Source organism: Neomonachus schauinslandi, chromosome 10, assembly GCF_002201575.2.
Source record: "Neomonachus schauinslandi chromosome 10, ASM220157v2, whole genome shotgun sequence".
Classification (NCBI taxonomy): Eukaryota; Metazoa; Chordata; class Mammalia; order Carnivora; family Phocidae; genus Neomonachus; species Neomonachus schauinslandi.
The window spans coordinates 110,275,463-110,298,399 of NC_058412.1; the positions used below are offsets into that span (position 1 = coordinate 110,275,463).

Consider the following 22,937-nt stretch of genomic DNA (forward strand, 5'->3'; position numbering starts at 1 on the left):
CTTACAGTGTTCATCCTGATGACTTCAGACGCTGAGCCAGGTGACTCAACCACACCACTCTTTAAAAATCAGCTTTTTATTCAACTAGAAAGCACATACGGAGAAAGACCCAGATCCTAAGTTACAGCTCCATGCATATTTACCGACTGAGGGCTCCAGGAGCCCCTGGTGTCCCCTCCAAGTCATTGCCCATCGAGGGCAACCACGGTCCTGACGTCCAGCACAAGGGAGGAGCTCTGTGTGCTCTCGAGGGCGCTCTGCTTTGCTGTCTACTGCTCTGTTCTGCGAGCACACCCGAGTTTGCTTCTCCGTTCTCCTGCTAGAGGTGCCTGGGCCCCCCAGAAGCCGCCGGGGCCCTGCACTCCCGCTCTCAGCCCCGAGGTACTTTCGCTCCACAGCAGCCAGTAACCGGGCCCCCGCAGGGGTTCTCGGACACTCGTTTGAGGCACGACAGACACGGACGTGTGAACCCATCAAGTTGCCCCCGCGGCCGGTGGGGTCAGCGTGATCGTTACCGCCCTGTGCCACATGTGGGGAACCACAGCCCTGCGAGGGGGAGCCGTGGGCCCGAGCTTACACAGGAGTCCAGCCGGGCCAGCTGACTAACACTCCCATTTTAACCACTGCCCAGCCTGGCCCCTTGGAAGGGAAGACAATACTACCTCGTTTCTGGCCTGCCTTATCTTCCCCCAATTCCTTCCAGTCTCCTCCCCAAAGAAGACTCCTAGCACCCTCCACACCCCAGACACCTGTAAACTGCCTCAGGCACCCAAGCCGAGTCAGAGATTGGGCCTGCCCATGGGAATTGAAATACATATCTCCAGGCCCCACCTGGCCACTGTGACCCAGCAGGCCAGGGCTGCGGGGCCTGGGAAGTGGCAGGTTTAACAAGCATCTGGGGACAATCTGATGGGCGGCCATATTGAGAGCCCTGGTGAGGGTGATGGGGAGCCAAGGAAGGGATTAGAGGAGGGGAGGGACTTCAGGAGGACAAATATCCCCAGGCATTAGCTCCTAGAGTGAAGGCTCTGAAGACAGAATTCTGGGGTTCAAAACCCGACTCTTACTGCCGAGTGACTTTCCCTGCAGAGCTGGGATTGCCCCATCTGCAAATTAGGTGCCCACCTCCCCTGAGCGGTCCGGCGATGAGGACAAATATCCTGGCAATGGACTTTAGGGCATTAAGGAAGGGTGCCCAGGGTGCTGAGAATTCCAGGTGATGGCGAGATCCCTGGGAAGTCTTCCCAGAGTTCAGAGTGGGCTTGGTCAGGAGAAGGCAGGGTGGGTGGTGACTGGGGTGGACACAGATTTGGGGAGCATTGTGTGGTATTCATCTTCCCAGGGCTGGGCTGCCTGGCAGGCCCCCGAGTCAATGGCTGTGGGCCCAGGGTCAGAAACCTGAATCAAAGACCTGCTTCTTTCTCACTCTGTGACCTCGAGCCAATCACACACCTTCTTTGGACCTTGGTTTCCTTATAGGAGGATGATGCATCCCACTGCTGAGTGTGGCATGACAGAGGAAGGAGGAGATTCAGACTCAGACAGACAGGGTTCACGTCCCAGCTGCACACGCGTGTGCCCTTGGGCCAGTCCCTTCACCTCTCTGAGCTTCCACTTCCTCACCTAGGGCTGGGGGAGAATGGAAGGTGAGCAGTGCCATGGGCAGAGAACCTCCATCATTACCTTCCAAGGAGGTGAGGTCACAGCACAGGGCTCCCCTGGCCAGCCCAGCCCCCATTTCTGCCCGGGGTAAATCTGGGGTAACTGGCCACTCAAAGAATGTTGAAATCAGAGGTTAGAGCATCTGACCCCTTTCCCATTTCCCAGATGGGAAGACTGAGGTCCAGAGAGGAGCTGTGGTTTGTCCAAGGCCACACAGTGTGCCCCTGGTCATACCATAGGGAGAGCCCAGACCTCCTGACTCTCACAGATTTGTGCCTTGATTTCTCCATCTGAACATTGGCCTGGGGAGCGGGGCAGTGAGGCTTCGGGTGGCCGTGAGTGTACGGTAGGCACATCCAAGGGCGGGACTGGGGGAGTGGAGGGGCGTCTCTGGCATGCCCAGGGAAGAGTATCAGCCACCCCTGGATCACCCAGGCCTCTGCATCTGCCAGGCCTGCCTCAATGCTGCCATTGTCCTGGCGTTGGGGAAATGATGGGTGATGGGATTAAGCCTGCAGCGGGGGACAAGGAGACAGCCCTGGCATCCGGGCCACAGGCAAGGGAGGGAACTCCCTCCTCTCCTCTGTGGCATGGGTCCGGGCCAGGCTGGGCCAGGGCCAACCTGCCAGGGCCCCAGAGACTCTGGGAGTGCTGGCCTCCTGACCAGACCTCTGGCCACACCATACTACCCACAGACATGGAGCCCCCACCTTCACAGACCCACCCAGACCCCCCACATACAAAGACAAAGACATCCTAACAGACACATGTACCAACACCCGGACACACAGACCCATGGCTACCAACCCAGTAATTTCCAGAGCTGGAGCACCAACTGATCACCCCCGATGTACATTTTTTTTCAAAGTTATGGATTTTTTTTTTACATTCTAGCAAATGACACTGATTTTTAGGGTCCATGTAGAGTAGACTTACCTTAAAATGTATTGTTCACTTTATTATGTATAAACATACATTTACTTTTTATTTTTTATTTATTTCTTTATTTTTAATTGAAATATATTTGCATATAACCTTGTGTAAATTGAAGGTATACAACATTTACTTTTAAAAGGAGTCCATTTAGAGAACAGTAGCAGTGGCAATCTCGGAAGAGGTAATGGGGCAGATACGACAAATCCTGGGAGCCAATCCTCACACGAGCGTTGTCTGTGAGCCCCTGGTACAGACTCCGTACACGGGAACACACAGACACCCAGACATGGATGGACACCAGAGGTCTTTTCCCACACAGACCTCTACAACTGGACCCTCCCGTCTACCCACATGCCCCAGACTGCCCTGATCATGCGCTGTTTATACACTGACAGGTGCTCACAAACACACAAGCTGGCCCTTGGCCTTGCACAGTTAGCACCCCCTCCCCAACTCCAACCAGACACACCTGTTCACATCTCTCTCAGCCTCAAAAACTCATCTGTGGTTAACATTTATTGAGCACTTACAGTGCTCATGAGCACTTTTCATCATTTGATTTATTGAAACCTCAGGACAACGCTGCAGAAGTTGGTACTGTCATCATTCCCCTTTTACAGGTGAGAAAACAGAGGTGAAGTGACCTGCCCAGGGCATACAGCAGCAAGGAGGCAAAGCCAGGATTTGAACCCAGGCAGACTGGCCCAAGAGCCCAAACTCCAATCCCAACCCTGTCCCCTCCCTGACTTGCCAGGTAGACTTGGACCAGTTGTTCTACTCGGAGCCTCAGTCTCCTCATCTGTGAAATGGGTACAGTTCTCACGTCCCTCACGTGTTGTGAGGATTGCAGGGGCTGACACAGGAGAGCTCCTGGAAGCACACTGAGCTTCTGCAGGCTCCCTGTGGATAGGGCCATCCTCAACACAAGATCTGGGGCAAGCAGCTGAGATGGGCTGAGAGGAGCTCTTCCACTTGCTCAGCTGTGTGACCTGGTGAGGGGAGTTGGCCCTGTGCCTCAACTTCCTCATCTGTAAAGTGGGAACGGCCATGTTTGCGTGGGTTATTGGGTGGATGAAATGAGATAGTACAAGTAAAGCCTAAAGCATGGCATTCAGCAGGCACTCCATATATGCCCATGCCTGCCCCCCAAGGCTGTGACCAGCGTCCCTCAGACCCCACGCTGGTCTTATACTCTAAAACCCACTGAAGGGGAAGAAAAGGCAGACGTCAATTTACTACAAATAAAGACATCGAACCATCAGATGTTCGTGAGGATCTTTCTCCTGTTTATTGTCAAGGCCCGGCCCAGGCCTGCCCGGCTCACTCCTTGTCAAAGGAGGTGGCCAGTCATGGTAGGGGGGCCTGGCCTACTGGCTCCAGTTGGGGGCTCCTCCAGAGGGCGCAGGTGGGTGGTGGCGTGCGGGCAGCCAGAAGGCCAATCCTGCCCTGGTCATTTCAACTTCAAGTCCAGCACCAGGGCATTCTGGAAGGAAGCAAAGGGCCAGGTAGGGATGAGGGACCATCGTACAGGATGGTTCAGGCCAGTGGCCAGGAAATGGAAGCCAGGGTGGTGTGTAGGAGCAGAGGATAAACTAGACCTGCCTGTGGCCCTTCGCGTCTCTAAGTGTCCGTTTTCTCAGTGGTCAAGTGGGAACAGCGTCCCTACCTCCCAGAGTGGAGAGATCAAATGAGAAAAAAGTACATTTAATGCTCTCAGCACAATACTTGGCATGTAATGTAAAGCTAATATTTATTACGTACTAACCGTATACCTTTAGGTGAATTATCTCAATAGCTCTCTGAGGTGGATACACTCATATTATCATCCCTATTTTAAGCCACAGAAAAAGGTAAAGTAAGTTGCCCGAGATGCCAAAGAAGGAAAGTAGCAGGATTCAAGTTTCCTCCTGGGGAGCCCCTGGCCAAGGGAGGCCCAAGTTCTGAGGGGCAGGGTCTTGCTCAAGAGAGCGGCAGGATTGTACTGATGGCCGCTGCCCTCCTCAAGCCTCCTCCCTCCAGGCTGAGAGAGGCAGGCTTTTGCTCATCACTCATTGGCCAAAAGTATTGACTGACATGACTTTCCTTAGCTCCTTTCCTCACCTCTACTATGCCCAGCTCTGCCAGGTTGTAATCCATGTCCAGAAAGTCTGGAAGTGGGAGCCCGACTTGGAGTGCATCTGAGAAACACAGTAAGAGTCATTTTAGCTGACTGCCCTGCAGTTGATTAATTCCTCCTTACAGCCCCTCCTTGGCCGCCTGGAGCAGAGCAGTGGGAAATAACACAGCAACTGGCTCATGACGTCTGCCAGCCAGCACGGGCATAGAGAACATAAGCCTGATCACCATGTGTTCACATCCCAGGTCTGGATCAAGATCTGACTCGTGGTGTGGGCTCAAGAGCCAAGGGTCCCAAACTGTGCAAGGGGCCTTTGTCCCCAGGCAGGTGACATTAAGACTACATTAGCTTCAAAGACCTGGCAATAGCTATCCACTCTGTCTTAGCCTCCCTTATCTGGGACCGGTGAAGGGGCTCTGAGACCACCCAGGTGGCATCCCCTCCTGCTTATAGTCCATCTTGACACCAGCAAAATCAAAGCCCCCTGGAGCCCTCACCATTGATGACTGGGAGGTACGCTTCTTGGAGATAATCAGTGATGAAGCCAGTCAACTTCTTCTCCTGGGGTTAAGAGAGAAGGAGAGAATACCCACATCCCATCATTCAATTCAACTCAATTCAACAGATTTTGGCAGCCCTCACTTCAACTGGGTCTGGGGACCACAAGAATGAATATTAGAGACATCAAATTGTCCACCTAGCAGCAAAACTGGGCAGGACCCTGTCTGACTGTAGGCTGATGCCTTACACCTCCACTTAGTTCCTGTTGAGTGACGTGTGGGCCTTGGGTCATGGGGCAGGCACGGAGGAATTCAGGACACAGCAGGTGACCTGTGGACCCCATTTTGCTCCTACAGGAAGCTCAGTGGTTTTGATCAGTCTTTCATTCACTACCTCTCTGTACCTCAGTTTCCCCATCTGTGAAAGTGAAATATGATAGCACATATGCACAGGGATTCAGTGAGTTTGGGTAAAGCACAGAGCACAGCATAAGTGCTCAGGAAGTGCTACTATTGTTATTATTATTATTGGTGCCCACTGGTCAGGTTCTGTCTTAGGCCTTAAAGCTACAGAGACTAATAAAAAAGACAGCTGCGTCAACCAAGCCAGCCCAGGCTGCTGCTACGCACGACAGTGTTATTAAAATCAATCCAGGGAGATGTCCAGATTCTATCCAGAAAAGGAGGTGGACTCAGAGACGCTAAGTGACTTTCCCAAGGTCACACAGCAAGTCAGCTGCCCCAAGCCCCACAGTTAAGATGCTCTCTTCCCTCTGCCTCCATTTCAGGGGCATTCCCTGCAGTGTCAAGGGAGAATAGGCACAGTCTTGCCCTCAAACCAGACCAGAAAGAAGCACTGGAGACACTTACGTTGAAAGCACCAATCGATGAGGACTCCCGTGACAGGCTCAGTAATCTGCATGGGGTCGGGGCGGGGGGGGGACAAGGTGTGGGCAGGGCAGTCAGAGCCACTGTCCCTGGCCATGGATAAAGGGGATCTCAAACACCTATAAACCCTCCCTGATGCAGAAGTCCCTACACAGCCTTCAGACCAGGTGCTCTTAAGTCCCTGCTTGGATGCTACCTATGATGGGGCACTCCTCACCTTTCATTACAGCCCATTTTGTTTTCTACAGCTCAAACCACTCCCTCTTCTCATTGGTTCTGACTCTTCCCTCTGGGACCCCCAGCCATGTCTATGCTCCTGCCCAAGGCCAGGCATGCAGAGGTTTGCTGCCCAACGAGTCAGCCCCAAATCCTTGCAGGACACAGGATTAGGACCCTTCACATGACCCCCTCCCCTGCACAGCCTCCAGTAAGCATTAATACATGATGGCACCAAAACAGGCCATGTGATGGTCATCTGGTGGCTTTATCTTCCCAAGTTCTATTCTCTATTCAGTAGCAGACCTCCCATTTTCCACTCTCATTCCAAGGCATACAGAGTCCCAGGGTGAGCACATGACCCAGACCTGGCCAGTCAGAACGTTCCATCTCTGGCACCAGGGACCAGTGTCAAATTGGTCATGTGATCCATGCTAAACCAATGAGAAGTGGCCTTGGTAATTGATAACTATTGGACAAGAGGGGTTGGGGTCACTTTGCCACCACCTAGGGACAGGCTGCCTGAGAATTTAACCAACAAAGTGGACAGCGAAGACCAAGGGAGGAGGGAGATCCTGAGGATTTTGTGCACCTAAGATCCAGCCATGCTTGAAATTAAGATCTACCCCTAGAGTTTTCAATTATGTGAGCCCAAAGATTCCCTTTTGGGCTTAAGCCAGTTAAGTTGGAATTGTCTCTGGCACTGAAAGAATCCTGGCCTAATACACATCAGATCAGAGATTAAGACAAACATAAAAGGTAATGAGGAAAAGTATGATATTGAAGTAGGATAATGAGTATAATGTATGGAGCCAGTGTCTCACATAGACGGAGCTCTATAAATGTTAGCTGTTATTAGTAGAAGGACAGGCTTCCAGGAGAAGGTGGCATTTGAGGTGGGTGCTGGGTGGCAGGTGGCATTTGGATGACATGGACAAAAGCTTATTAATGGAAAAGGGGACATGGTCCCATGATCAGACTCACTGTGCAAGAGCCTAGTGGAAGAGCAGGAGCGGTGGTGGGAGAATTTGAGAAGGGCCTTGAATGCCAGGCTAAGATTTGAGAAAAATCATGCAGATAATGGGGAGCTATTGAGGATTCTAGAAAAGGGATAGTGACCAGAACAGCCTGGCAGTGTGGGCCATGCTGGATGGATCAGAGGGAGACCCTGAAGCAGAAAACCAAGTGCTGTTGGTAATGCCCATGTTGGGGAACAGGGACACCAGCATGGGCATCAGACTCCTACCTGTCCAGAGAGGTGACCATTTGCAGACGATTCTCATGAACTGAGTACTGGATTTTCAGGTTGAAGTGCTGGCAGGTGGCAGATGGGAACAAAAGCAGGGAAAAGACAGTGGGTGCCCCATAAGGGCTTGTAAAACCAGGGGCTCCACCACCTTCCCAGCACCATTGCCATAGCAAAGCAGGGGTCTTCCTCTCTGCCCATTCCACCTTCGAGAACTGAATCTAGTCGTCTCCCCATGCCCCCAGCCCAGGTTCCTCAGCATCTCTGTACCTGCCCCAGGACCAGACTCTCAAAAATGTCTTGCACATTTGTAGGTCCTTGCACACACCACGTTATTGCTCCAGCCTTTGCACATCCTGTTATCTCTACCTGGAATGCCCTCTATCACCAGCATCAACCCTTTCTCTGGCCAGTCCTGCTCAACCTTCAAAACATAGCTCAGGCATCACCTCCTCTGGGAAGTCCTCTGTGATTTCCTCACCTAGATTTGAGATCTTTCTAGGCTCCCATATTCTCCTGGGTGAGCCCTTCAGACCAGGTGCTCTTAAGTCCCTGCTTGGATGCTACCTATGATGGGGCACTCCTCACAAAGCCTTCTCAGGCTTTGTATATGCTAATGACTGTTGGAGGAAGGAAAGGAGGTAGAGAAGGAGGGAAGAAGAAAGGTAGGGAGGGAGGAGAGAGAAAGGAAGGAGTCAACTATTGACCCTCAGTTTGTTGATCTTTCTAGCCGTTCAAAGGTTCAGTGGCAGAGCCAAGGATCAGACATCAGGTGACAGCTCCCAGGAGGTTAGGATCACATAATTGGGATTAATTAAGGATTTTTCAATCCATTACTTGGCTATCAACTAAAATCCTACACTCCAGCCTTGAATATCCATAAGGTGGGGCTTAAATAGGAAACAGATTCTACTCACACTTTCCAGGAGAAAGAGGGATACAGGAGCCTTGCCCCGCCGCCGAGCAGCAAACATCTCCAGGGTGCCATGGAGATGCAGCAGGCTATTGCCTGTCTTCATGGTGACCTTGGGGGGCTTGTTTATCCTGATCTGGGTCACCAAGGGCTTCGGCTTGGGATAGGCCTTAGCTACCTACAGAAACCAGGACATTCCCCTCAGGGCCCACCCTCAGATGGGCGGCTTCAGCTGAAACCAGGAGTCCATCATGAAATAGGTCCCTTGGACACAGGAAACATGACATGCAAGGGCAGGGATGTGTCCATCAGGAAATAAAAGAAACAAAACAAGCAGTCTGCTCTTTCTTATTGGACATAGGAAGTACAACTCACAAAAGCTGAGCTGTTTCTATGCTGGACCCAAAGAAGTTGGGATATTCCACAGCAGACAAGGAAAATGTGACCTTGAAAAGCTGCCTCCCAAATCCCTTGTCCCTTCAACTGGAGAACAGGGCAGGGGAGATATGGAGATCATGGGCAGTTAGGGCACTCACTTTAGGGATGAAGCCAGCCAGTGTCTTCGTGGTTTGTGGGGGCAGCTGACCAATCTACAAAATAAAAGCAAGGTTAGGATTACTGAAGCCTTCCCCTGCCCTTCCTAACAGACACCTCCTCTGACTCTATAAGGTAAGCCCTCTGATGTTCCCTCCAACATAATACTACCACTGTGATTAAGTAGATAAGGAGCTCCTGGGTAGCCCAGAATGTGGCTTACATGACCCAATGTCCATGGCTCTTAGCATAAGGTCAGACGCTGAGAAAATATTGGATGAAAAAGTGGCAGGCAGATGGGAGAATGGATGGATGTGATGGGTGAGAGGAAGGCGGGTGGATGGATTTGTGGGTGGATAGATGACTGGGGAAATGGATCAACAAATGAGTGCTGAATGGATGCGTGGATGGATGGATGAGCACTTATGTAAGAGAATGAATAACAGATGGGCAGGTGGATGGGGTGGGTGGAGGGATGAAAGGAATGATGGAAGGGAGGATGGCTGGGTAAGAAGATACGGAATGGTCTGATAAATGAATGGGAAAGTGGATAAATAATGGGTTGATAGGTGGGAAGATGGATGAGAAGGTACATGGATGGATGGTGGGTGCATGGATAGGAGGATGAATGGATGGATCCGTGGTGATGGATGGAAGGATGGATGAATGGACAGATGAGTAGGAGGATGGATAATGGAGAGTTGAGTGGGTAGATGGGTGTTTGGGTGGTGAAGGATGGATGTATATACTCACTTATTCAATAGTACCAGACCCTGTTCTAGGTGTGGATAATATGAAGGGTGGATGGATGGTAGCTGGAAGGATAGAGTCTAGGGCATGAATACATGATAGCGAGATGGATAGACAAGTGGCTGATGACTGGATAAAAAAGGGTGGATGGATGGCCAGTGCATGAGATTTGTAGGTTGATGGATAAATACCTGGTTGCATGGACAGCTGGATGGATGGATGAGTACATGGTGGTTACATGGACAGAGAGATGGTGAGTGCTGGGGCAAACTGATGATAGAAACCCAAATCAGTCCCAGCATCTCCAGTCTTGGTGCTGTCCACAGCCCCAGGATAATTCTCAGAACAGACACACCAAGCAGGGACTGTCATTACAGGGCAGCTCACCTTCATATCATGGACATTCACATCCAAGGACTTCTGCAGAAGGGCCAGCTCTGCGGTGAGGAAGGCGGCCGAGAGCAGCAGCTGTGAGGAGCCTTCAGCATAGCCCTCAGGGAACTCGAAGGCCTCCCCAGCATCAGCAAGCTGGATGGTGTTGCCCTCTTGCTGCTGCACCATAGGCTTGGGACAGCGGGGAGAGAGATGCTCAGCCTTGGCCGTGAGCTCAGCCAGGGCTGGAGACAAGACTCTGTCTTCCAAACTAAGTGGCGCTCAAAACCAGCCCCCAACTCAGCAAGTCACTCGATGGTAGAGCCAAGAGCAGGCTATCCTCCCAGTGTATAGATGGGTAAACTGAGGTCCATGAGGATAAGGGAATCAGTCACTGAGCCATGGGTGGTTGCTCATGGGATTGCTCAAGTAACCCCAGTTAATCTGACTGAGAGTTGGAGCAGCTTAGCGTTCTGTTTATTCTCAGAAGGAGGTAAGTGGCAAACAATGCAGGGCCTGAAAGATCCACACTGGAGGAAGACTTCCCAGGGAGATGATGTTGTGGGATTTTTCTTCCCATTCCTGGAAGAGGCATCTCACCTGTCACCTGGAGTTCTGAAGACCTGGCTGAGGACCCAACTCCACCACAAACTCACAGTGAGACCCTAGCCAAGTCCTGTCTCCCCCCAGGCCCCAGTGTTCCCATCGGTACAACTGGGTGAGCCACTCATTGGGAGAAGCAGACAACCTTGGCGAAGGTGTGAGTGTGGGGTCAGCGGTCCTGGAAGTCAGCTTAGGACTCAGGGTTCATATTGAGAGCAGAAAGAGAAAGAAAGCTTCAGTGTCAGGGAACACTCTCATGGTGGGCTTGGTCTGCCAGGGCCTGAGGGACCCTCCCACCCTCCGCACTCCAGTCCAGCCACCTCCCTGGCAGAAGCAGGCTCGTGAGAACCCCAGTCCCCTGGTGGCCCCCTGGCACTTACACTGAAGTCCACTTGGATGTAGCTGGCCGTGGTGGTCGGTATGGACGTCAGGACATATTTGACTGTGCCCATCTGACCCACGGGCATGGGGGCTGTGCAAGAGGGGGTTCTATTCAGAGAGCCGCCAACTGGGGGCAGGTCATAGATGCTGGCCCCAGCCACCTGCTACCTGAGCTGGCCGGGGTGCCAGGAAACCTGGCCTTCTGTGTGACCCAAGGCAAGTTGCTTAGCCTCTCTGGGCCTCAGTAATTTCATCTGTAGAATGGAGGCAGCAGTGGCTGGCCTGGAAATCCCACTCCCTCATATCACTCTACAGGCACAGAGCTCGAGAGTTTCCTGAGAGGTGTTGTGGCTCAGTTCCCACAATAGACTGGCGCGATCAGGATTCTTGGCTCTGTTTTACAGATGCACAGACTGAGGCTCAGAGGAGTAAAGTGAATCAGGCCACGCTGCTGAGCACATGAGCCAGTTTTCTTCATTCCCAGCCATTGGGTTTTCCTCTCACCCCACTAGGGAACCCTATGAACCCCGAGATCACAGAGGCAGTAGACCCCCTTGACAAAGGCAAGAGTCAGGTGTCATCACTATAGGATTACTATTCAGGGTGCAAGGTTTCTAGACGAGCCCACCAAGGCTGCTGTCCTTGGAGTCTGGGGGTCACGTATAGAACATTGGATGGAGGACTAAGACAAAAACCCCAGAGTCCCTCAGAGCCTCAGGTTTCCCATCTGGACAGTTGGGGGCTGGACAGACACCGCGACCTTAGACCTCCTCAGTCCCAAGGCTGGGCTTGGAGCAGGCGCTTGAATGGGGAGTGGAGGCTTCCAAACCCAGCCATCCTGATGTCCTATGTGGGAGCGAGGCATGGCTGGGGCCACTCACCATTCAGGCTGGCCCACTTCCTGTTCACATACACCAGGACCGCGTCAATGGCTGGACACATCTGGAAGCAGAGAAGGTGCTGGGCTGAGGGGCTGCTGCATGGAGGGTCTCACTCCTCACAGCTGAATGGTACTCCATGGGGAGACCCAAAAGCCCTGGAGGGACAGGGACTGGAGAGGAAACCGAGGCCACAAGTCACACAGAAAGTCAGTGGCAGAACCTGGACTAGAATCCAGAGCTGCTGACCACAGCCTGCAAAATCAGCAGGGACTCATTCCCCAGCAAATGGTAATCATTCCTCCTTCTGTGCTCATGGCAGACATCACTAGATGATCAAGGCACTTTCTCCTCCTGAGCCAGCCACAGCCTCGGAGTCCTCCTCAGCTGTGGGGTCAGTCAGTCAGGGTCACACCCGAGAGAAAACGCTCTTGCCAGTCCTGGTCTGAGCACTGCCACGGATGCAGATGCGGGTGGAGGTTTGCTCTGGGCACTCACCAGGCTTGGAAGAACTTTGTGCAGGGTGCTGTCCAGGAACTTGTTGACAACCTTAGGCAGCATGCTGGACACAGAGGATGGCGACAGGGCACAGATGGCAGGCAGGTAGGCACAGGACATACAGGGGCACGACAAAGGAAATGCAAGGGCTCAGGATGTGAGATGCTGGGCAGGGGTGGCAATGTGGACCCCACCCACCTCCCCAGCCATAGAGCCCCTCACTTGCTGGGCAGGTTGGTCTTCACGCTGATCAGGATGATCTCACAGCCCTCGCTCTTAAACATGGGGAGGCCCGTTTCCTCATCCTGCAGAAGCCGGTTGGTGGCTGTGATGTTCAGAGCCACGATGATCTCCATGTTCCCACCCATGAAGCTGGAGGGGCGGGTAAGCAGGCATCATGGGCATCTTGGCCACTGTGGCCACTATCCCTGGCTCCTCTGTGCTCTCAGTCTCAGCAGCTCGGGGAGGAGGAAAGGGTGAGACACCACCCCCACAGGACAGAAAAGAGGATGGGACCTGCCCAAGGTCCCAAAACCAGTCTTTCCTGTTCCCTCTTGCTTTGGGGAACTCCTACACATCCTTTAAAACCCTTCTCAGCATCATTATCTCCCCAGAGCCTCTTCTGATTGCCCTCACACTGTTGGGCTTCCTCTGTCTTAGGCTAATCACTCAGTCCGTGATCGTCTGTGCTCAGGTCTGGTTCCCACCAAATGTAGGAACCAAATATGCACCATCTCAGAGCACAGCACCCAGGTGGTTCACAGTAGGTACTCAATAAATGACACGTAAGAGTAAGACAAGGTCATCCTCCTCTCTCCCTCCCCTCCTCTGCCATACTCACCTCTTGCCAGTGATGGTCATGCCGGTGGACACACATTGGAAAATGCCCACCCCAGGGATGAAGTTCAATGTGATGACAGGCAGCTGCACATCCTTCACTTTCAAACTGGGAGGGGACAGACATCCACAGCAATGAGAACCGGACAGTTGAGACCCAGGCGCCCTTAATCCATTCCTCCACCACCTTGCTGGGAACTCTTGGGTAAATCCCCCATCCCATGCCACAGGGATAAGCCTGTCTCGTGGGGCCATTGTGAAATGCAAAGGCTGAACACAAATCAGTTTGTACACAGAAGTACTTGTCATGTGTGAGTTGGGACACTTGGCTGTGTGATCTTGGGCTGCACCCTTCCCCTCTGGGGGCTTCAGTTTCCCCACTGGCAGAATGGGGAGGTTTGCTTAGATCAGGGTTTGTTAACGGTGCCACTGTTGACATTTTGGGCAGAATAATCTTTGTTGTGGGGTGGGGGGCGGTCCTGTGTCTCGTAGGATGTTTAGCAGCATCCCTGGCCTTTACCCACCAGAGGCACAAGATGCATCTCGGTCCACCCACTCCAGCAAGCTGTGATAACCAAAAATGTTTCCAGACATGGCCAAATGTCCCTTGGAGGCAAAATCACCCACGGTTGAGAACCACCGGTTGAGATCCAGGATAACAGAGATGTGGCATATCGAACAACCCCCCACCCATTGCTGACCTGAGCTCTCGGCAGGTATTGCTAATTGACCACAGTCTATTTCCCGCTCAGTGCAGAGTGCTCAGAGCCCACCCTCCCCAGCACATCCTTCCAGGCAGCCCCCACCAATCAAGCCCATAGGGCACTTGCAATGGAACCAATTTGCCTCGTCGTTAGATGGTGGCTGATACCTTTCTGCCTCTGGCATTTGAGAACTTTTCGCGTGCATTCAGTGAGCCCCTGCTGCATGCCGGGAGTTGGAGTTTGACTTCTCAACCTCACTTCCTCCACCCAGTGACCCTGCTCATGAGACTCAGCAATTGTCTCCAGTGGATGAGTGAGGTCCAGGCAGGAGCAGTGACCTACCCGAGGTCATACAGCAAAGCCAGGAAGAGACCCCAGGCCCTGCCCCAGCTCTCCCTCGTGCCCTCTCAGGTCCTGGTCACAGCATTCCCCACCACCCTCTGCCCTGCCACCCCCGAGGCCCCTCCCCTGCTCACTTGGTGATGCCCTTGATGGGTTTCACCCCCGGCCGATTCTTGCCCGCCTCAGCTGCCATCTCTTCCAGGATGTGGCTCTCATCCATGGCATTCTGCACCTCTGGAAGGGGGGTGGTGGTGTCCAGAGAGATATTTAGCTGGGCTCCCCACTACTTTCCTGCCCGGGGCCACCTCTCAGGCATCCCAGGCACAGGCCACTCACAAGTGGCACCACCCTGTGCCCATAGTCTCTGCGCCCCACCCTGGACTGGGTGAGCCAGGGACCCAGAGAGGAGTCACGTCTGGCCCCTGCCCTCCTCCAGCCTCATGGGGGAGACAGTCACCAGCACTGACAGTAACAAGTGACAAGAGCCGTAATACGCAGACAGCTGGAGGAACCACAGGAGGGGTTTGGGCCAGGAAGAGAAGAGCTAGGGAAGGCTTCCAGGAGGAGGCGGCATATCAGTTGGTCCTTGAAGGAGGGATAGGAACTTTCACCAGGAAGCAAAGATGTAAAGAAGGCTAGTCCACGAAAAATGCAAAAGTGGAGAAGCAGGGAAGAAGGCTACATGGAGAGTCAAGAGTGAGAAATTCAGCAGGGCTGGAGGGTGGGGAGGGACATGACAGGGATGGAGCAGTTTGCAGGGGGCATATCATGGGGGTCCGAACCCCAAGCTAGAGTGCTGACTTTATCCTGTGGCCCAGCCACTCTCAAAGCTGCATGACTAGGGAGCTCTGAGAGCTTGTTGAAGATGCAGATGCCGCTGGTTCTCCGGGCCTGGAGGCCCCCACCCCTGAATGACACCGTGCCAGAAACACCTGCACAACGGTCATAGGCCGATTCCCAGAGAGGGGACAAATACCGAGCCCGAGGAACTGTCATCAGCCCTTTGCACCAGCACGTGACTTCATTTCCCCTAAAGTCGTGGAGCTAGGAGGTGGCAAATAACTTTTACCAAAGGCCCTCCAGGAGATTGTGGGACTGGTCGCCCTATTTCACATTTCTTTACATTTTACATTGACAGATGAGTGGACTGTAACACAGAGCAGTAAGCCCTTGCCCGAGGTCACACAGCAAATTGTTAGCAGAGCTGGAATTTGGCTCCAGTCTGTCTTCCTCACAACCCGCTTATGGCCCCCAGGCCTGCTATCAGGGCCAGGAGAGGCTCCTGGAAAGCAGGGTTTCCAGCTCTGCCTCCAACTTGTGGAGGGACCTTGGACAAGTCACCCCATTTTCTCTGGGCCTCAGGTTCCTCCTCTGTAAAACGGAGGAATAATATCATTGCTGCTAACTTTATTTTGAGGATCATGGGATGCTCAAAGCCATGCAAACAGGAGCGGTCACCACCTACCACCTGCCTCCAGCCCTGCGCCCGAGCCCGCCAGCTCACCACGGTTCATGATGTCCACGCCCAGCCGCAGCAGTGCCCCGGGGTCAGCTAGGGTGTGGGTCAGCAGGCCGCAGAGTGCCAGAAACAGGATCCGCGGCATGGCTCCACCTGTGCCATGAGGCCAGAATTGGGTGCAGCCCCCCTAGGCCCTGGGTCCTCTGGGGACCTCCCATGCTCCAGAAGAGAACAGGCACCCTGGATGGTCTTGGGGGACCGGGAGCCTTTGAACTCCAGCCAGTTCAGCAAACCTCATTACTGACTTCCAGAGGGGTCAAAGAGTGTCCAGATTAAACACAGGACTTTGGGGGCACCCCAGGAAGGTCACTTCCCTTTTCTAAGCCTCAGTTTCCCCATCTGTGAGCATGATGGGTTCTGACCAGCCGGCATTATGGGGTTGGTGGGAGGTTCAGCTGCTGTTTTTATAAGTTCAAGGGCAGCTCAGTGCCAGGCAATGCTGGGGCCGCAGAGGGGACAGGGAATGGGGGAGCCCTCTGCTCCCCGCACCCTGACACTACAGCCAATGGCATCCCCCACCTCCTCCAGCTCAGTCTCACTTCCAGAAATCTCAACTCACAGCTCCTTAAGGCCCCTTGAGATATTATCACACCAGAAGGGAAACTGAGGCACACCAAGGTCTCATAGACAGTGAGTAGAGAACTGAATAAGGACCTCCCTGGGCCCTTCAAGGTTTCCAGAAAAGCCTCACCCCAACTGGACCCCCAGAAATCCCTCCTTCTTACTTACCGAGAGCTGAAATTCTCCTGAGCAGAGGCCAAGGGTTTATTTCAGGTTTGAGCTGCGGCTGAAAAGAATTAAGGAGGGACCACAGGGCCTGGCCTGTGTCACCCAGAGAGGGGGAGTTCCAGCTGGACTCCTGCTAACAGCAGGCTCGGCCACTGGGGGCTCCACGGACCCACAAACAGAGATGGGTGCCTACCGGGGCCGCCTCCCCAGCCAGAGACCATACTTTCATTCATTCATTCGCCTCACATTTACTGAGTGCCTACTATGTGCCAGGCAGACCGGCCACAAGGTACACATGGCAGAGATGGTCCTGCTCCTCCTGAATCTTAAAGAGAAGCAATAGAACGGGATAGAGTGTGTGCATGCGTGTGTGTGTGTGTGCGCGCGCGCGTGCACGCCTGCATGTACACACGGGCCTGCATGCTCACCCGGGGCATGAGGGCTGGGGTGGTCAGAGAAGGACCCTCTGAGAAGGAGATATTTAGGCTGAGATCTGAAGGATGAGAAGCAGCTAGCTTTTAAAAAGCCAGGAAGACCATTCAGGCCTACAATCAATATTTGCTAAATGAAAGTGTGAGCTCTTTCTCTGTCATTCAATTTTTAAAGATCTATTTGGGCTTAAACATAATCAGTTTTAGTGTTTCCTCGACCTCTGTAGACACACACACTCATGTGCCATGAGCATGTGTGGGATACATGCATGCCCAATGCCAAGCCTCTTTGAAAATCCCCAGAGGTACTGTGAAGTTCAGTGTCCCAGGGTGACAGAGCTGGGAGGGGCTTGGTGAAGGTCACCTCCGGCTCCAGCCCTATCTCCCAGCCCCAAGACAGCACCACCTCAGTCTCCCCATGCCCAGGCCAGAGCTATTGCCAGGTATTAAGCATCTGCCTTCAGCTCAGGTCATGATCCCAGGGTCCTGGGACTGAGTTTCACATCGAGTCCCTCATCGGGCTCCCTGCTCAGCGGGGTGTCTGCTTCTCCCTCTCCCTCTGTCCCTCTCTTCCACTTGTGCTCTCTCTCATGCATGCTTTCTCCCTCTCAAATAAATAAAGAAAATCTTTAAAAAAAAAAAAAAAAGGCTACTCGGGGGATAAGCAGCTTGGAGTAACAGGGTCGTGTGAGTGTTTCTGGGACAGTCAATGCCAGGTTTTGTTTCTGGCTTTGCTTGTCCTTTGCCTAGGCTGTTCCTCCTTCTTAGAATGCCACCCCCCCAATCCACAGCCTGCTCATCCCTCAAGTCCTAATTTCAGCCTTTGCCTCCTCTACCAGGAAGCCTCCCTCAATCCCCAACTACCCCCAGTCTCAAAGATCACAGCTTGAACTTGACTGTATTCTTAATCCATCCCACCCAAGATGAGTGTCTCCTGCTGTCTCCACCCCATCCTTTGCTCACACGTTTTCCTCCACCTGAAGTCCCTTCCTCCCTCTCTCTGCCTGGCAAATGCCTAGATGCCGACTCCCTGTCCCAGTTGCCCCAGCTTAGCTCTGAGCTCCTGCGAAGCAGAACCTCCATGGTCTTCCCTCAGCCTCAGTTGGAGCCCAAGGAGACCCCTCAGATCTTCTGTCTCCATCTTGCCTAAGTCCTGCAGCATCTGAAGATTTCAGTGGTTTCCTATCAGGTGGGGGCCACCAGGTGGGGATCAGGACATAGATCCAAGCCCTGACCCTGCCACTCACTTGCTGTGTGATCTCAGGCAAGTCCCTTCTCCTCTTTGGGCCTCAGTATTCTCATCTGTAAAATGACAGGGCTGGAGAAGACACTATCTGGGGAGAGTTCCACGCATGGGGCCTGTCCTTACCTTGCTGAGCCCAGGGATGTCCTGCAGATGACTGACCTCTGCCTCCTAACCCTGGGACGAGAAAGTCCTTATATTCAGGAACCTGATGAGCTGTTTGGGTAATTAAGGGTTTAATAAGGCCCAGATAATTATCTAGCGGCCCAAAGAGCAGAGCCCCGACGCTCACGTGATGCTTCAGTCTGTTCCAATGTCAATAACACAGAGGAGGAGAGTGGCTGGGGAGCCTGGGTGCTGCACGAGGGTGGGCGCTGGGGCGGGGAGGATGCGGTCGCCTTAGCCGGCCTCAGGGCTCACACTGCCCCCTCCCCTGCACGCAGCACCTCCCACCAGGTTGGACACATAGTTGGCACTCATCTGTTTCTTCTACATCCATTGAGAACCTACCGTGTGCCGGGCCTGCGCAGGGCACTAGGGGTGCTGCATTGAACAAGGCTCTTGGGGTTCCTCCTGGAGCCTACAGGGGGAGATGGACGTGCCACAAATCAACAGTCACAGAGCCAGGTCATTCCTGGGGAGGTAAGAGTAGTGGAAGCCGCTGAACCAGAGGGACAGGATAGGAAGGGAAGCAAGGGGTTGACGTTAGAGCCGAAGATTCCTGGAGCAGAGGGTGTTGGAGCCGATGCCCGAGGCATGAGGTGTTTCAGGCCGGTGCCGGCAAGTGCAAAGGCCTGGCAGACATCGTTGGACCACCTGAGATGCACACAGGGCACCAGGGGCTAACAGCCCCATGGGGGATCCTCAGAGGGACCCTCCTGGAGGAAATGCCAGGAGCTGGTAAATAGCAGGTGAGCTTCTCTCAAGGTCCGAATCTGGGACAATGAGGGCAGGGTGATCCCAGGGCCACACTCAAGCCGGCCACGGAGCTGGGGCTGGAACTCGGGCTTGGGGGTGTCCAGCCTCTCATGTGCTTTCCACGATGCCTTAGGAGGCCTGGCTGGGGTGATGGCAAGTCCCGAGGGGCTGCTGGAGGACTGAGGTTTTCCTCATCTGCCCCACAGGGAGCTCCGAGCTCTGGAAGATGGAGGAAGCCACTGTGCCCGATGCACACTGGGGCCCCTGAGGCCAGAGGGGGCAAGGGCCTGCCTGAGGTCAGCGGGAATGAAGCCAGGTGGGGACAGGAGGAGAGAAGGTCCTAGGTCGGCCCAGCCAGTCTCTATCCTGACCTGAGCCCTGAGCTGGAGGAGCCAGTCCTCAGATAGCATCGTTTTATCGCTGCCGATCCGCCCCTGACAGACAGAGGGACAGACAAACCTCACCTCCTCCTCCCGAGTGCAAATCTCCCCCAGCGTGCCTCAAGTCAGCCGGCTCTCCCTGCCTCCCCCCCCAGGGCCGTCCTGGGTACTGTGGGGAGAGCAGGGAGGCAGGAAGGACATGGTGGGGAGGCTGGAGAAACCCCCTGGCCTAGGTTCAGAGCTCGGGGCCCCGGGCTGGCCACTGCCCTCGCAAGCTATGTGACCTTGAAATGCTGTTTCATCCTCTCTGTCATGAGGGAGGAGAATAACAATAGGCTTTCTGAGAGGGAAAAGGACATTCACGCCAACCCCTATTGCCCTAAGCTCAAAGTCAGTTGGTCATAACCAAGTTCTAATGGCCAGAGGGGAGGCAAGCTCCCTAAAAATAAAATTACTGTAAGGAAACAGTCTTTCCTGGGGCCTTGGGTCACCACACTGCTTCAGGGTCCCCGGGGGAGGCCTGGTCCAGCACACTTGCGGCTGGACCTGCTGTCGGCACTCTGACCCAGCTAGCATTCTGCTGGCGGTAGTAGGGACATGAGGGCACATTTCCTGTGCCTGTGACCGGAGCCCGGCCTCGGGCTAAGTGTTTGACCTGCACTAGAGCATTTAAACCTTAGGACTACCCTATGAGATGAACACTTTGACAATTTTCTCCATTATACAGGTAGAGAAACTGAGGCTCAAGGTCAAGTCACTGGGTCAAGGTCATACAAGTGATGGCACAACCAGGAGCTGAGTCTGGATCTAAGGGACTCCAGATCCCAAGCCAAGACTTGCCAAAGCGCACCACCCAAGAGGGCTCCTGCCTGACAGCCTGACCTCCCTTCTCCGCACCCCAGCACTGCCTGTCTGGTCCTTACAACACCCACCCCACCAGCGCTGCAAATTCAGCCATCCTCTGGGACCCGCTGTTGCTGCTTCCCCCAGGGAGCCCTCCTAACCCCTTTCCTCCCCCTACCTCTCTGACACTGAAGACAGGGCCAGTCCTGAAGCTCAATGCCATCTTTCCCCTTCCCTGCAGACGCTGTGGGGACCCAACAAAGGGGACTCCCACACCTACCCATGGGAATGGGTCTCCACATGGCTTCCTGGGGCTGGGGACTGCGGCAAGCCTGGGCCAGCATTTACACGTGTGAGCAGCTCACTAAGCACACATTTATGTGCACTTGCCGTGTGCTGAGCTCCGTGAGGGAAACCACAGATACCAACAACCGTGGTCTGAAAGTGAAGGACATCAGAGTCACCGCGGCCGAAGGGTGTGGGCGTGGCCAGGGGAGCCTGCTTTGGAGCTGGTTGACAGGGGCAAACCGATTCAGGTTAAGGTTTCCTGGGGGAGAAAGAGCAAGGGCAAAGACTTAAAGAGCAAGTGTGCAAGGTGTGCGTGCATGGGGGTGGGCGGGGAGGTGGGGGGCGGAGGGGGCTAATCTGTGAAGGGGCCAGACCTGAGAGGAGGCGGGCCTTGCCTTCTCCACCCCATGTGTCTGGAGCCGTGACTGCCCCCTTCTCTGAATGCATCCTTGCATTCTCATCCTATGATAAACTATTTATTTTTTTAATGTTTCATTTATTTATTCATGAGAGTCAGAGAGAGAGAGAGAGACAGAGGCAGAGGGAGAAGCAGGCTCCCCACCTAGCGGGGAGCCCAATTCGGGACTCGATCCCAGGACCCTGGGATCATGACCTGAGCCGAAGGCAGACGCTTAACCATCTGAGCCACCCAGGTGCCCTCATCCTATGATAAATGAGGGAATTCAGTGCGTTCCCTTCAGAGTGAGTGTGATGTTAACCCTTCTCAGCTGCGGGTGTTTGGATCCCTGGACTGACCACTTAACTAGATGGATCCTGGATCCTGAGCTCACAATCTGGTCCTAAGTTATTACCTTTCTCTTCTGGCTGGCTCTGTATCTTAAAAATTTTTGTCTTTCTCATATTCCAAATCACCTAGCCTCAGGCTAAGCCTATATTAAGTACCAATAAAAGTAGGATTAATGAATGAATGAACTAAGCAACCAAATGAAATAAAAATCGTGCTGTCCTGAATACAGCCACAAGGTTGGATGTTACAGCCGGGCCCTCAGAGCTGCTCACACCCCCCCCACCCCCCACCCCCCCACCAACCACCCAGACTCTGGGTTTGCTCCAGGCCTCTCAGCCTGTCACACTGAGACTTCAGGGCAAACCCCTAACCCTTAGACAGAGAGGGGCTAGTGTCCCACTGTACCAAAGGCTGAGGGTGGGAATTCAGGCACCTTTTACCCCCAGAGAAACATAAACAGAACGTGAATCCTGTATATCTAGGCAGGAAGGAACACTCTGTCTGGCTAAGAGCTTAGCTTATCAAGGGAAGAAAATCACACAGCTTTGGCTTGCCAGGGTTCACGTCCCTTGGTCTTCCTTAGGCCATCTTGTTGTGCATGAGCCTCGGAATGCAGAGAACTTTCAGCGGCAAAGGACTGAGACTTGCTTTGTGAGGCCACAGGCCCAGGAGGCAGGCCCCCTCCTTCCTACAGACACTTGCCTGTGGTCCGAGTAAGCCCAAGGCAGAGACGCTGTCCGAGAAGGCAGTGCACTCCCTGTCACCTGAGGCTTATGACCCAAGGACAAGCCCCAGATGGGGTGCTGGTGAGCAGGAGAGGGAACTGGACATCTCATTCCTGGAGCCCAGGAAGGGCGCAGCCCTAGGCATCTGCTGCCGCATCCTGCTCTGAGACCTGGCACATTTCTCTCCTGGCTGGGCCTCAGTCCTCACCTCTGCCAAATGGAGCCCCACAAGCCTGCCTGCCTGACTTGTAAGGCTCCTCTGAGGTTCTAGGAACAAGATGGGGTGTGACACTGCAGAGGGGAGACGCCACCAGCTGAGGACATAGTGCGTCAAGTGTCACTGTGGTATTGGTAACTCATAGTCCTCCTGCTGCTCTCCAAGGTCCCCTTTCAAAAGCTGAGTTTCCCTGGGCAACGCAGTGAGGAAGGTTAACAGATCTGGTCAACAGAGATGTGGTCACATCCTCTTCTTCTGCCAGGTGGCTTTGATGGCTCCAGGGACAAACAGGACCCAAGAACTGGATGTAGGCAACTAGCCTCAGGTTTGCGCGAATTCACCAGGCCTGGCTGGAAGTTGCGGCTCAAGAGAAAATGTTTAATGCGAGAGGGGACAGGTTGGTACAGCCTGGAGGAGCGACCTGCTGCTAGCATCACAAGGAGGGGAGGGAAGGGGGAAGGAGGGAAAAGGAGGGGAGGGAAGGGGGCAGGGAAAGGATTCTAGGGGAGGGAGGGGAGCT

The 22,937-nt window shown here is 53.8% G+C and overlaps 1 protein-coding gene across 1 annotated transcript; it reads right to left on the reverse strand.

Annotated features, from left to right (window-relative positions):
* Nucleotides 1-4,048: 4,048 nt before the first annotated feature.
* Nucleotides 4,049-15,980, reverse strand: BPIFB6 (BPI fold containing family B member 6). The gene is made up of 15 exons (XM_021689328.1): nucleotides 15,881-15,980; nucleotides 14,511-14,610; nucleotides 13,335-13,439; nucleotides 12,716-12,865; nucleotides 12,494-12,557; nucleotides 11,999-12,059; nucleotides 11,117-11,208; nucleotides 10,149-10,325; nucleotides 9,014-9,067; nucleotides 8,482-8,655; nucleotides 7,565-7,632; nucleotides 6,085-6,130; nucleotides 5,212-5,275; nucleotides 4,699-4,775; nucleotides 4,049-4,081 (listed from the first exon to the last, which is right to left on the reverse strand). Exons 1-15 carry the CDS (start codon nucleotides 15,978-15,980, stop codon nucleotides 4,049-4,051), a joined length of 1,365 nt encoding a protein of 454 aa, XP_021545003.1.
* Nucleotides 15,981-22,937: the final 6,957 nt, after the last annotated feature.

Coding starts and splice junctions, on each gene's coding strand:
- BPIFB6 (XM_021689328.1), bottom strand. CDS start 15,980: ATGCCGCGGATCCTGTTTCTGGCACTCTGCGGCCTGCTGACCCACACC. Junction 14,611..15,880: donor CGTGGACATCATGAACCGTG/GTGAGCTGGCGG, acceptor CCCCCCTTCCAG/AGGTGCAGAATGCCATGGAT. Junction 4,776..5,211: donor GTACCTCCCAGTCATCAATG/GTGAGGGCTCCA, acceptor TGTGTTTCTCAG/ATGCACTCCAAGTCGGGCTC.